General features: G+C 38.4%; 1 protein-coding gene across 4 annotated transcripts in view; it reads left to right on the top strand.

Annotated features, from left to right (window-relative positions):
• Nucleotides 1-15435, top strand: part of lrp8 (low density lipoprotein receptor-related protein 8, apolipoprotein e receptor) — a 204759-nt gene that overhangs the window by 178021 nt on the left and 11303 nt on the right. For all 4 annotated transcript variants that reach the window (XM_047814280.1, XM_047814278.1, XM_047814277.1 and 1 more), the window contains exons 12-16: nucleotides 259-377; nucleotides 2303-2442; nucleotides 9390-9531; nucleotides 11514-11666; nucleotides 11834-12238. In XM_047814280.1, coding sequence (XP_047670236.1) covers nucleotides 259-377; nucleotides 2303-2442; nucleotides 9390-9531; nucleotides 11514-11666; nucleotides 11834-12238 — 959 coding nt within the window. The remainder of the gene's footprint in view (nucleotides 1-258; nucleotides 378-2302; nucleotides 2443-9389; nucleotides 9532-11513; nucleotides 11667-11833; nucleotides 12239-15435) is intronic.

Genomic DNA, 15435 nt, shown 5'->3' with positions numbered 1-15435 from the left:
GTAAATGAATGCCAAGTCCAAAATTCAAAGTATAGTAAGGGGAAAGTCTACTGGATCTATATGATCTGAATCTGTATCACACATTGCATTCATGAAGTATTTTATTTTACAGTTATTCCATATACAGGATAATCATTAACTACTGACTTATTGACTTGCCGATAAATATAACTGGTTATTATCAATTTTGAGAGATAAAAACAAGATGATTATTCTTCCTTACGTGTCTTTTTTTTTTTTTTACTTTCTTTCCATCAGGTTCATGTACTGGTCAGACTGGGGGATTCAGGCTAAAATTGAAAAAGCTGGTCTGAACGGTGTGGACCGCCAGGTGCTGGTATCGGAGCGAATCGAATGGCCTAATGGGATTACTTTAGGTAAAAAGGTGCTGGTGCATAAGCTCAAGTTCATCATCATTTATTTTTCTCAAGCATGCACTTAATGTCAGCAAACTGAAATTCTGACAAATAAAGAGAAATATCTGGAGACACAGCGATAAATGGAAGATAAAAGGACAAGACATGGAGGAAAGCACAGCTTGAAACAGTAAAAAGGAATTGTTTTTGTTTTTTGTTAATCCCATTTTAACATGTCATGCTTTGCTGCAATCTGTATTTTTTAAGAAGGGGGGAGAGAGGGGGGGGTGGGTGGGCATCCAACGAATGCAAATTAGTGAGGAGAAAACACACAATAACACAGTGACACAAAGCGTGACTGGAGACAGTGTTAACAACTGGAAGCAGGATTGAAGATTCTCACCCAGACATTTTTCTTATCACTTTTTCCACACACGTTTAGGCAAAACTAAACATACATAAACAGTATCGATGGATACTTTCATCAGTTTTTAGACCGCTAAACGGCAGGTTTTCACTACTCAGTTTTATGGCAATAAAAATTGTACATCGTAAACAAATTTTTCAGTCATAAACTGATATGAGTTGAGAATGTAGTGTATAAGGTGAGCAGCTCGCTAAATCACGGCTGTTAGTGGCATCATACCAAAATATTTCTACAACTAAGATGCGACAGTGTTGTAAATTTTTTGTCTGACTCAGCATTTTAGCCCATAGCGTGTCACATTTCTTTATTTGGTCTCCAAAATGGTGCTTGCATGTGCATGATGCCAAAATATCACTGATGAAAAGCTAGTTATAGAGCAAAAGAGTATCTCTACATTTCAGCCTCCATAAACTTGTTTGTTTTTACGTTAACAAGATGAAAAATCTGCATTTTATTATCATCTAAAAATAAAATTTCATTAAAATGTCCTTCATTTTTAGATTTTGCAGCATTTTTAGCTCATCCAACTTAAAGGTTTTCTCTAACACTGGAGACTCCTGCCATATATACAGTAACTGCCTCCTAATACAAAGCTTCACCATGTCAACAATTCAACATTTTTTGGGGGGTAAACAAATTTAATGTTTAGTTTATTTGGAGTATTTTACTGTTCCATTTACAGTATTTGGCAGAAGCTCTTATCCAGAGCAATGTACAGACGTAGGCTGAAGTATCTTTCATTAAATACTTCAATACTGGTTTGCGAGGTCATGGACTAAGCGTACTGTCAGTCTAAAAACTTTTTGGGGGTCGAAAATTAACCAAGAAAAATGCAGACACATATTTTCAAATGTTTATAACTATAGAAACAGTAACGTATTAGAATGAGTGCTTTAATATAATGGCACTCAACAACATTCAGCAATATCCCTATTTGTCAGATAAGGCACTCGTCTAAAAGCCACCAGTAGGACAAGGAGTGTGGAAATGGAGAAACGATTAATGTTAATGGACAAAATAATAAATTCTTATTACCTCAAGCATCCTATAAAGAACGTTTGTTTTTATTCAACTCCATTTTTCACACGATCCTTCATCATAGTGATTTATGACCTAAGCAGAACAAAACCATTTTTCTTTAATCGTAAGTCTCCTTAGAGGATCTTCATCATATATAATGTGACATGAGGAACATCATATTTTCTTTGATATAATTCAGGTGAGATTTGATTGGGATCATCTCATGCAGGTTAATGAGTAATATTTCAAAAGACTGCTGTAATCGCAGTGTCTAAATCCAGCTTAATGCATGAGACAACAAAATATATTTCATTGCGTAGCTTTAAGTGGAAAATCAGGCACGTTCTTTGCATGTATGCGTGTAGTTTCTTCACCTGCTATAACTTATGCTCATAATAAATCTACCAGTTTATTCCAACACTTTGGTATTAGAATAAATGAAATCAGGGTCTGAACGTTAAAGTATGTATTCGTGACACTGGCTGAATTTTGTCAGCAGATTTGTCCAGCAGACGTCTGTACTGGGTAGACTCCAAACTGCACCTCATCTCCAGCGTGGACCTGAACGGAGATAACCGTAGGATTCTGCTCTCATCTACTGAACACCTGGGCCATCCGTTCGCCCTCACATTGTTTGAGGTATACTGTGCACTTTCATATTATTTCTTTTATACTTTTTCATTATTGTTATATTTTTGTTTTGTTTTCTTTCCTTAGTTCCTTAATTATTCTTTTTCTTTCTTTATTTTACTGGAAGATTGGAAGGTTTTCTTGTTCTTTTTTTGTAATTACTAATAGATTTTGCTTTTTCTTAGTTACCTTTCTTTATTTTTTTTTATTTTATTAGTGAGTTGCTTTATTTTGTTTTTCTAAAGTTTGTAACTTTATATCTTTTTAACTTTATATTGTTTCCTTTACAGTTTCTTTAATACACAAGTATTTCCTTTCTTTCTTTCTTTCTTTTTCTTTCTTTCTAGCTTCATTTCAGGCTTTTTCACTTTTTCTTTACACTTTTTTTCCTTTCTATTTATAGTTTTACTTTGTCACTTCTTTTACTTTTGGCCTGTCCTTTCCTTTGTAATATTTCTGCTGCTTTATGATGAGAGAGCGGTTGTGTAGATCAGCCACTCAAATTACACACCGCTCCTACAGACAGGCTTCAGCTGATCAGTTTTATGACACAGACTGCTGAGTGTTGGTGAAACCTGTGGAATTTCACATACAAGTGGAAATGTATCTGTGTATTGTGTACATCAGGATCATGTATATCAGTACATCAGGATCATGTATATCAGTACATCAGGATCATGTATATCAGTACATCAGGATCATGTATATCAGTACATCAGGGTCATGTATTTCAGTACATCAGGATCATGTATATCAGTACATCAGGGTCATGTATATCAGTACATCAGGATCATGTATATCAGTACATCAGGATCATGTATATCAGTACATCAGGGTCATGTATTTCAGTACCTCAGGATCATGTACCTCAGGATCATGTATATCAGTACCTCAGGATCATGTACATCAGGATCATGTATTTCAGTACCTCAGGATCATGTACCTCAGGATCATGTACCTCAGGATCATGTACCTCAGGATCATGTATATCAGTACCTCAGGATCATGTATATCAGTACATCAGGGTCATGTATATCAGTACCTCAGGATCATGTACATCAGGATCATGTATTTCAGTACCTCAGGATCATGTACCTCAGGATCATGTACCTCAGGATCATGTATATCAGTACATCAGGATCATGTACCTCAGGATCATGTATATCAGTACCTCAGGATCATGTACATCAGGATCATGTATTTCAGTACCTCAGGATCATGTACCAAGGATCATGTACCTCAGGATCATGTATATCAGTACCTCAGGATCATGTATATCAGTACATCAGGGTCATGTATATCAGTACCTCAGGATCATGTACATCAGGATCATGTATTTCAGTACCTCAGGATCATGTACATCAGGATCATGTACCTCAGGATCACGTACCTCAGGATCATGTATATCAGTACCTCAGGATCATGTATATCAGTACATCAGGGTCATGTATATCAGTACCTCAGGATCATGTACCTCAGGATCATGTATATCAGTACATCAGGATCATGTACCTCAGGATTGTGTATCAGTACATCAGGGTCATGTATATCAGTACATCAGGGTCATGTATATCAGTACATCAGAATCATGTATATCAGTACATCAGGGTCATGTATATCAGTACCTCAGGATCATGTACCTCAGGATCATGTATATCAGTACATCAGGATCATGTACCTCAGGATCATGTATATCAGTACATCAGGGTCATGTATATCAGTACATCAGGGTCATGTATATCAGTACATCAGGGTCATGTATATCAGTACATCAGAATCATGTATATCAGTACATCAGGGTCATGTATATCAGTACCTCAGGATCATGTACCTCAGGATCATGTATATCAGTACATCAGGGTCATGTATATCAGGGTCATGTATATCAGTACCTCAGGGTCATGTACCTCAGGATCATGTATATCAGTACATCAGGGTCATGTATATCAGGGTCATGTATATCAGTACCTCAGGGTCATGTACCTCAGGATCATGTATATCAGTACATCAGGGTCATGTATATCAGGATCATGTATATCAGTACATCAGAATCATGTATATCATCTATAGTTGTGGAAACAAATTCAGACAGATGGTTGTTTTGTTTTTAAGTTAAATTGTTATAAGCTGCAGAAGGTTCTGTCTTCAGAGCAGTTGGTAAAGAGGTTGTGGACCTGTAGCACTTTGTAATGAAGCACGGCTGCATGGAGATTATTGATGCTGACACACTCACTGCTGAGACACACAAACACAGCACAGTTACTCTATCAATGACATATAACATTTGCAGATATGTTGGCTGACGGTTTGTAAGTGGAACAACAGAAAAGTATGAAAAAAGATGTCTGTGGGTTAGAATGTAGAAAAGGGTGTATCCAGAGAGAGGGTTTTTTAGCTTTGCTACCATGTCATATTTTTTAATGTAGTTTCAGTAAATGATGATCACATAGTAAGCACACTCACACGCACTCTGTTGCTGTTGTTAGAAGTTTTCCTCCCTGGGAGAGTAGATAAATGGCCCAAGTTAGCTGGCAGTAGTGTGCTACTCAGGAGATCAGAAGTCCTTGAGCCTTACACCAATACAACATTTAACTGACTGTATATTACAATCACACCCCAGTGTCACCCATATTTCAACAACAGCTATTCCTCAATGCTTATTTTCAGCCATCCTTCTAATTTCTCTTACGGCTGAAAAGGCAACTGGTCACAAAAGTTCTCTTAATATTGGCTTGTATTGAGGTTTAGAATGTGATTAGCAAGCTAAGGAACATTAAATGAACATTAGTAGAGTCAGGGAGGTACCGTTCCAGAAACACTGTGCACAAAACTATTCCAGAAACACTGTGCACAAGACATGTAGAGACACACACACTCAATACAGTGTATTCGTAAATCAGTGTACATGTTATGAAACACACAAATATTGGCACAAACGTACACACCTTGGACTAGCCACTATAACTAATAGCATAAACACTTCTTATGGTCATCCAGTAAATGTGAGTTGCTAGTAAGTTAGCTAGCTCAATATCTTTCTGCAGTACAAAATAAAAACAGAATTATGAAAGCAAACTACTCTGAACGCTGCTTTCTCTGTTTTGCAAAATAATGAACCGATGCTTTAAAGGTCGATACAGATAAATCATTTGTATTCCCTACAAACTGTTGTAGAAATGACATTATTTACATTTACATTATTTCCTCGCCAGTGTCAACCAAATGAGGATGAGGTTCCCTTCTGAGTCTGGTTCCTCTCAATGTTCTTCCTCATATCATTTTAGGGAGATCTTCATCACCACCGTCACTGCGTCTTGCTCATTAAGAATAGATGTTAGAGATAAATTAGAACCTAATTTTAAACTTTAAACTTTTTTCTGTTTCCATACTTAAGTATAGCTGCTTTGAGATATTGTGATTTGTTAAAAGTGCTGGTCAATGATGTAAATTCCCATGTCAGACTTAACTAAAGTTTAAAAATGTAACCTTTTGCTTGCAAAAATATTAGTGTGATTTACAGCTAATGACACAGCTAAGGCACACACTTTATACAAGGGAATGAAATTAAAGACCTAATTCCTACACTGACGCTGCAAGTTTTTCCTCCTAATTGCGAACTTGCTTTACTAGAAAAGGTTAATCCACCAATGAAGGGAAGCATGCGAGTGTGATTTTCCTCTCGGTGGCAGAGCAGGACGGCATTTCAAAAGAGCACACTGCCTGAGTTCCTCTCATCCAGCACTAAGCGAGGATCTGCTGAAGCTCTGCAGGGAGGAACAGGGCTGACCTTTCCAAAAAAATATATGCTTAAATTTAGCAGTCTGCGTGTGAGGTACACTTTCTCATCCACACTCGCTCACTTTCAAATCAATTGAACCTCTGATAGTACAAATGAACATCTGGTAGTCATAGCAACCGTCCACGGCTTTGTGATATCGCTGGCAAGGCTGATACGGTTTCTTTGAAGTGAAAGTGAGACAGAGAGAGAGAGAGAGAGAGAGTGAGAGAGAGGGAAATAGAAGGATGGCAGAGGAGGTGTTGTTTTCTAAAGCGTGTGCGTTGGCAGGCTCTTGTAGATGCCAGAGATAGTGGTGTTTGCTTTAATTTGACTGATGAAAACCCTGCATTATCCAAAAGATCTGATAGAGTCTTCCATTGTCTTTCCCTCTCATGAGTTCACCAGATGCTTTCCTGTTCATTTATTTATTTATTTGTTTTTTGTAATTTGCTGTGGTAAAATATGACATCTGTACAGTAATTACAAGCTTTTTTTGTACATATATAATTTTCCTGCAGTGAGTCTATGCTAAAATACCACAGTTACATAATGTGCTTAATTTAGAGATGTGCATGCTACACCAGGATCGAACAGGATTACTTTAGAAAAGCACAGGTCATCAGATCAGTAGCATTGACAGAAATGTTTGCTGTGAGTCCATTCCTGATTTCCCTTTGGGGATTGATTTGTGCAGAGCGTCCAGAGAATCCAGAGCATTCAGATAAACAAATAGTGGTCAGAGCACTCAATGAATGTACTTCACTTTTAATTTGCAGTTTAGTTTTAGAATCACAATTCCTGTTCTTGTTGTCCTTCGGCTGCTGTTCGGGGTCAACAAAATGGATCATCCGATTAGCAGATTTTATTTGGTGAAGATTTTACCCCAGATGCCCTTCCTGACACTTTATCCAGGCTTGGATCAGGCACTGAGTGTTAACCCCCCAGGCGCTAAACCTCCAGGGTCAACAGGCATACACTTACTGTTTAGTTTTTTTAGGTTTGGTCAATTGGGTTGTGTTTTAACAATAGAATAAAGTATGACCTTGACATTCTTGTCAGACATAATTTATTAAATTTGAACATAAATGAAAAATGATTTCTGATGTGCATGCAATGCAACTATGTTGCTTTTATTTTGTAAAACATGCCATTGTTTAAATTTACGTAAGAACGCACACATGGCTAAACAACTAAAAGTTATTATTGTTTTTTATTTTTAGTGTTTATTGTTTTTTTTGGTGTATTTTTACCATAATTATGTATTAATTACCATAATTACATATATTAAATTAATTTACTTAACAGTTAATCAAAATATTTAATTAAATTCTTTTTACAATAGGAGACAAGTAAAATTAACAGAATTAAGTTCACGTTATTGTTGTTGCAGCCCTCCAACACAGCTCAGGTTTCTCATGTTAATTAAAATTGATTAATTAATTACTTATTCTACCTGCTGTAGAATAACTTGCACAAATTTGAAATTCAACACAAATAACGTAATAAAGGAAGAAAATTTATTTCAGATAAAATGCTCCTAGTTTTGGACAACATATACCAATGGCAATAAATAGTAACATCTTGCAAAATAAAGCACATTCACTTGGAGGTGGTTTTAAGAGCATCACAAAATTAAGAACACCAAAAATTAGGAGTCACTCATAATAAAAGGAGAGAAAGCGCTCAGGAAAGAGCGAACAATCCGTTAGGCAAAACACAGGGTCAAAGGTCAGTCCGGATATAATCAGGTCCCTAACAGGCTAGGCACAAACATTGCAATAAACAGAGCACAAACTTATTCTATAAACCAGGGGCACAGGACACAAGCATGGTAAACATCATGAAGAACTGAACATATACTTTCTAAAGTGAAACAGGTGTATTTATAAACAGTGCTAAACCAAACATACATAATTATACACAGGTGAAGACAATTAACATGATGGAGAATAAGTGTGTAGGAGTGCAGGTGGTTGAGTCCAGGGCATCCATGTTTGTACTATAATGCATACATAGTTTCTCTTCATGTCTTCTGTCACCCACTCAAAAAGATCTCTCAAAAGCAGCAGTATTTTATTTGAGTTGCTAATCTGAAATGTGAGTTTTCTTTTCATTCTGTGAGTATCCCTGAACTCAAACCTGTGATTTTGAAATTATTAAGAATAATTTTTGGTTTAATCTGCTAAGGCATATTTTCTATTTAAAACAGAAACTTTGTTAAGTCTGCACAAAAACATAAATTAAAGACAGTATACTAGCCACTAAGAGTAGCGGACTGAGAACTGAGCCTTGAGGAACACCATGTGTGATCGGGCAGTAGAGGAGTTTTTTTTATTGCTTGTTTTATAGCGTTATCTATCAGATGTTTAAAATGCAAATCAAATATATGGTAAGCCATAGATACTGAGAAGAGAATGCCAGGGCAATAAAATAAGAATGTCGATTGCCTCAGCATCAGAAGAAAGGAGTAAGTCATTAGTGACATTTACTCACTCTCACTCACTCATTTTCTACCGCTTATCCGAACTTCTCGGGTCACGGGGAGCCTGTGCCTATCTCAGGCGTCATCGGGCATCAAGGCAGGATACACCCTGGACGGAGTGCCAACCCATCGCAGGGCACACACACACTCATTCACTCACACACTACGGACAATTTTCCAGAGATGCCAATCAACCTACCGGAGTACCTGGAGGAAACCCCCGAGGCACGGGGAGAACATGCAAACACAAGGTGGAGGCGTTTGTGGACATTTAAGCTAAACTAAAATCCATAAGATCATTTCTACAGACTATGTGTGGAAAGATGACAGCCAGTATAACATATACAGTGTGTGTACAGTATATGACATATTGGATGTTGTGATGCTTCCAATGTTATTGCATTCCAGGCACATGTAAAGCCTACAAATCAGCACCCAGGATCACTACACCCTATAGTTATAATAAAGTTAAAAACAATTCAGCAAAACTACATAGAAGGCAGGAATCTGATAACCTCATAAATCTTAATATTGTTAATGGAGGTAAAGTACTATACAAACAATTTTATAATTTATGAGTTATTGGATTTTTTTTTTTAATGTAGGATTATTTGAATGGTCCAAAATTCAAGTGTTGTTTCTTCCCGCTTGTAAGATTTTTTTTTTTTTTTAAGACTAAGTCATTTTTTTCTGCAGGACCGAGTATATTGGTCAGATCTGGAGGACGAGGCTATCTACAGTGTGAACCGGCTAACAGGCCACGATATCTCCATGCTGGCACAGCACCTGGACAGCCCACTAGATGTGGTGGTGTTCCATGAGCTCAGGCAGCCCAAAGGTCAGACACAAAACTCACCAAACAAATCAGAAACAATGACCATGAACCTTTACTCGTTTATTGTCCGTACACTGTGTTCTTCGATTATGCTGCTTTTAAACATATTTTAGACTTACAGATTTACAGGATGGCGTGAAACAGTAAGAAAAAAAAAAACATTTGCAGCCTTCTCACTTTCACTTTGATAAATGAACGGTGTTGTTAAAGGATTAATAAACACACCAAATGTGCTGAAAGTGCTAAAAAAGATGGAAAACACACTTAAGCTAAGTGAAGAAGTGTGAACGAATGGAAATGTAATTTGGCTCAGTGTATTTCCTGGAGAACAGGGTGTAATATTCACAGAAAGGAAACCTCACGAGGCACCGTGTGACAATAGCTTTAGTGAGATATTACTCAATAAGAAAGCACAAGGTGCTCAGAGCAAAGGGAGCTTGGCTCAGAAATAAGATTATCCTTAAATTCCTTTTCTTCTCTTGGGAGCAAGGGAGGAGTTGCTGTGAAGTACACTGAATTTCAGTCCTTTTATGTCTCTTTGTCCTTTCATCATTATTCTCTTTCTATTATTATTTTACATGCTTCACATTACATTTGCATTAACAATAATGTTAACGTTATATCGATATATATTATTTCCGATCACGTCACGTGCTCATGTCTGTTTGCCTCCAAATGTATTGGCACCCTAGCGGTCCTGTAGCTTTCACAATCTTTCTGTCCACTTGCCTCCAAAAGTAACACCGACCCTTATGTCCACTAGCCTCCAAAAAGCACCGGCCTTTGCGAATACTTGCACCGCCAAAGCCAACATCAAAGTTTGTTGCGACGAACTTTACAAATCTAGTTTTATTTTGAAACTTTTAATGATTACTCTTAGCTTTTATTTTAGAGTGGTTTTTATTTGTATATTGTTGTTCAGTAAGCATTGTATCCCGGTCAGGGGTGTAGAGGGTCCAGAGACATCGGGAAGAGTGAGTGAGGCAGGAATACATCTTGGATGAAAAGCCAGTCCAATGCAGTTCTTTTTTAAAACAAGTAGGGTTTAAAAACATAAATAAATAACTGAAGCAGAATTAAATGACTTACACAAAATCGCATTGAATTGCATTGAACATCTAATAACTATAGTAGTTAAGGTTAGTTCGGTTAGAGTCACATCTACAATACAGCACAGAGAAATTCTATTTTCTTTGCATATACCACTTTGTAAATAAAGTATATAGTATAAAAACTATACAATAAAGTCTGTTTGTGTGTAATCATTTCCAGATTTTATTAATCCAATTTAAATCATTTACAAATCTAATTTAATTTTTGGTTATTCTGTAAAAAAATAATTGCCTCAAAGAAATTTCATAAAATTATTTTTTTCTCGAATAGCCTATCCAATATATTTATAGATATTTTCTTCTTCTTCTTCTTCTTCTTCTTTTATATTATGGGTATACTGCCAAATATTTTTTTTTTTAATTCGATGTGTAAATAATAAAAAATTCAAATTTTTGCCCTGCTAAATTCCATTCGCCCTGCAGCCAGTTCCCAATGGATTATATGTGAAATAAACACGGATGTGTGTATATTTGAAACAATCTTTAATTGCACTTACTAATGATTCTCTCTCTCTCTCTCTCTCTCTCTCTCTCTCTCTGACTCTATATATCCACTTAGAAACCAATCCAACTCCACTTTATCCGTGCACTGAGATGAAAGTGTGTTTGTTGTGGACGTTTTTAAACAGGGTCATTCCTCTCTCAGACAGACTTCCAAGGACATTATTGGCTGAATTGTATTGCTGCATTGGTGCCAGTGCCAGACTTTAATTACAGTGTTATGTTAATAGTAGCCCTTGCGTTTTTTTTTTTACACAGACCCTTGGCCTGTAATGATGGTGATTAAACATGCACACGTTAACGCACACACTTCTAAACAGAGTTCCCGCGGCTAATGCACTTCAGTTCATGCTGTGTGTTTCTCTTTTTCAGCTCCAGACAGCTGTAATATGGGGAGTTTGCCCAACGGTGGTTGTGAGTACCTGTGTCTGAGAGCTCCACAGATCACAGAGCACTCACCCAAATATACCTGCGCCTGTCCGGATGACGCAGAGCTCGGCCCAGACATGCGCCGCTGTGTCGCAGGTAAGACCGCACTTGTCATGACCTTCCTTTAAATCCAGCTTTTGTTTCTAGGAATGTAATGCTCACATATTGTCTGCTAACCTAAATCCTAAACTTGTTATCTAACCTGGTAAACCAGCTACTATGGCTTAATCCTCTCCCTTCACTCTCTCTTTCTCCCAATACAGTACCAAAACCCAAGACTACAACAACTGCACCTTCTACACCTACGAAAACAGAACCTTCTACACCCTCCACACCTCCATCGTCCACTTCAACTTCGACAGCTAGCACCAGTACAACATCATCTAGTCCAAGTCCAAGTGCGATGACTGCTTCAAGCATGAATGCCCCTTCTACAACACACAGCACTACAGCTTTATTGCCAATAACCACACCACCTTCCATCACTGTGTATTCCACCACTCCATCACCATCCTCCACGACACGCAGCACTGAGAGCAGCAGCACACCACCATCGCAACCTCCCAGCTTTGCACAGAACGCAACAGGGAGCAGTCAAACACCAAGATCTACCACTGTCTCTCAAAAAGACGGACCAAGCAGTGGGGACAGCAACCTCTCACACCGTGGTGAGTTATTTCTGTATGTCTATGTGTGTGTGTGTGTGTGTGTGTGTGTGTGCATGTCTGTGTGCATGTCTGTGTGCATGTCTGTGTGCATGTCTGTGTGCATGTCTGTGTGCGTGTGTGTCTCTGTGTGGGTCTCTGTGTGTGTGTGTGTTTGTGTCTGTGTCTGTGTGTGTGTCTTTGTGTATGTGTCTGTGAGTGTGTCTCTGTGTGTGTGTCTCTCTCTCTCTCTCTCTCGATCTCTCTTTGTGGGGGTGCATGTGTTTGTGGCCGTGTGTGTGTTTGTGTGTGTGTGTGTGTGTGTGTGTGTGTGTACGTGCGTGAGTCTGTGTGTATGTCTGTGTGTGAGTGTGTGTCTCTCTGTGTGTCTGTGTGTGTGTCTGTGTGTGTCTTTGTGCGTGTCTCACTCACTCTCTCTCGCTCTCTCTGTTTGTGTGTGGCCATGTGTGTGTGGGTGTGTGTTGGTGTGTGTGCATGTGTGTGTGTGTGTGCACAAGCAAGAATCAAGTACAGTTCCAGAATTATTGGCATAGAAATGAGATCAAAATAAATAATAGAAAGGTTGTGGTGTAGCTGAGGTGTGGTTGAGTTTAAATCTATGCAGGTATTGTTGTTTTTTTAGTGTTTGTTTGTTTGTTTAATTAACTAAATGCAGAGTTTTAGTTCCAGTTGTTAATGTATTCTTGATATATTAATCTCATATTACTGAGACATTTTTAGTTTAAAAATCTAATTTTGATATAATAGAGGATTAGGAATTTTTTTTCCTTGAAAATCATCACCACTCTCATATTTAATCGGTGTATTAATGTTCAAGATTCAGGATACTTTTATTGTCACTATACTGAGTAAAGCGAAATTAAAGCAGTCTTTACAGTGCAATTCACTTATAATTTGGTGCAAGCTACAATGTTAAGAAAATACATACAAACAAACAAACAAACAAATAAATAAATAGTGGGGGGCACGGTGGCTTAGTGGTTAGCACGTTCGCCTCACACCTCCAGGTTTGGGGGTTCGATTCCCGCCTCCGCCTTGTGTGTGTGGAGTTTGCATGTTCTCCCCGTGCCTCAGGGGTTTCCTCCGGGTACTCCGGTTTCCTCCCCCGGTCTAAAGACATGCATGGTAGGTTTATTGGCATCTCTGGAAAATTGTCCGTACTGTGTGTGTGTGTGAGTGAATGAGAGTGTGTGATGGGTTGGCATTCTGTCCAGGGTGTATCCTGCCTCGATGCCCGATGACGCCTGAGATAGGCACAGGCTCCCCATGACCCGAGGTAGTTCGGATAAGTGGTAGAAAATGAGTGAATGAGTGAATGAATGAATGAATGAATGAATATTAAATAAATAAATAAATAAATCAATCAATCAATCAGTTATTGTAAATAATGTATAGGTATAAATAAGTACGTAAAAATTCATGTAGAAATATATAGATAGAAATAAGTTATTGCACAATATTCAAACAGGGATTTGTATATAATGAGAGGGTATTTTAGTGTAACGGAGTGTAAACATGTCAATAATGTAAAATACAATATTTTTTCATGCTGTAATAGCAGCACATTCATCATCGTAAGTCATGCAGGGTTTTAGCTCATTGACATGACACAGTAATAGAGATATTGTCATTCCACAAAGTAATAAGATTGGACCAGAGTGATATGTACAGAGTATCAACATGACCGACCAGAAGAAACACTGAGATAAAGCGAACGGCCGTCAGTTTCCGAGTTGAAAATTTCTCCTATGTGATGGTGAAGATCTGGAGCCTGTCCAAGAAAGGCTCACTTACCACAGCATGCAGAAGGATGAGAGGAAAAGGGACATGGCCTGGGGCAGTGTTCATAGAAATGACATCAAAAGTGGAGCACTTATTCACAACTGGTGGCAATTTAGTGTCGGAAATCCACTTACCAGGTGGGAAGAAACTGGAGAACCCCACCAGCATGACATAAAACACTTAAACAGAGCATCAGGAATACAAGACAGATGGTGCTTGTAAGATCAGATATGTTGGTACATGTGTGCCTGTCTGTCTTTCTTTGTCTGGTCTGCCTCTCAGTCTGCTCAGATGACTTCATCTGCCCTCGTCTACCACTGAGATTTTACCTCAGGTTCAACAAAACGCTGACTTCTGTTGTATATTGGATATGGAAATGAGATCAAGCTCATGACTACACTGCTTTCCCCACAGCAGCAGAAGGAGTGTGAAGCACGTGAAAGTTAATGTGTGTGGGAGAATTTGCTTGCAGTGCAGCACTAGACCACTTGAGAGTGATGGATTAGGCTGTGGTCCTAGCTCTGGGTAGCAGCGCTCGCTCTGTGCTGAATTAAAGCAGGCAGTAGAGGAGAGAAGCAGTCAGGCTTGACTGATGAACACTGCCCCAGGCAATGTTCACTCCTTTTTCCTCTCATCCCTCTGCACGCTGTGGTAAGTGGGCCTGTCCGGCTAGAATATTGCCAGCACCCATAACAACAAAAAAATGCCTCACTCAATGGGATTAAGATTCAGGAGTGGCATGTTTTTATGTGTTGGATTGGAGAATCTGTGTACATTTATACAGCGTTAAATAACAGGTCTGGGAAGTCGTGGCCGAATGGTTAGAGAGTCTGACTCCTAACCCTAAGGTTGTGGGTTCGAGTCTCGGGCCGGCCACGAATGAGGTGCCCTTGAGCAAGGCACCGACTGCTCCCTGGGCACCGCAGCATAAATGGCTGCCCACTGCTCCAGGTGTGTGTGTTCACTGCTGTGTGTGTGTTCACTGCTGTGTGTGTGTGCACTTTGGATGGGTTAAATGCGGAGAATAGTGCATTCTGAGTATGGGTCACTGTATACCATCATAGTACATTTGAATTCACATTAGTGCTGATTGAAACAGGTTGAATTAAACAACCAAACTACTGTTACCACCCTGAAGATTTATTTTTATACCAGATTTATTTTCCCCTACAAAATCTTAGTCTAGAGTCTATTAAGCCCAAAACAAAATGGAAAAAAAAACTTGTGTCCTACCAAGTCAACAACAGCTTTTACCACAACAATAGAGTTTACTCACATAACGGTAACATTTTAGATGAGACGAAAGGTAATAGTAAACGAAAGCGATCTAAATTAAATAGAAAATTTAGAAACTTTCCGAAATTCTTAACTAGAATAAACTGGAAAATTTTACCAAGAAAATCTAATTTCTCTGATAT

This window comes from Tachysurus fulvidraco, chromosome 5, assembly GCF_022655615.1.
Source record: "Tachysurus fulvidraco isolate hzauxx_2018 chromosome 5, HZAU_PFXX_2.0, whole genome shotgun sequence".
Taxonomy (NCBI): Eukaryota; Metazoa; Chordata; class Actinopteri; order Siluriformes; family Bagridae; genus Tachysurus; species Tachysurus fulvidraco.
This window is presented reverse-complemented; position numbering and strand designations above follow the sequence as displayed.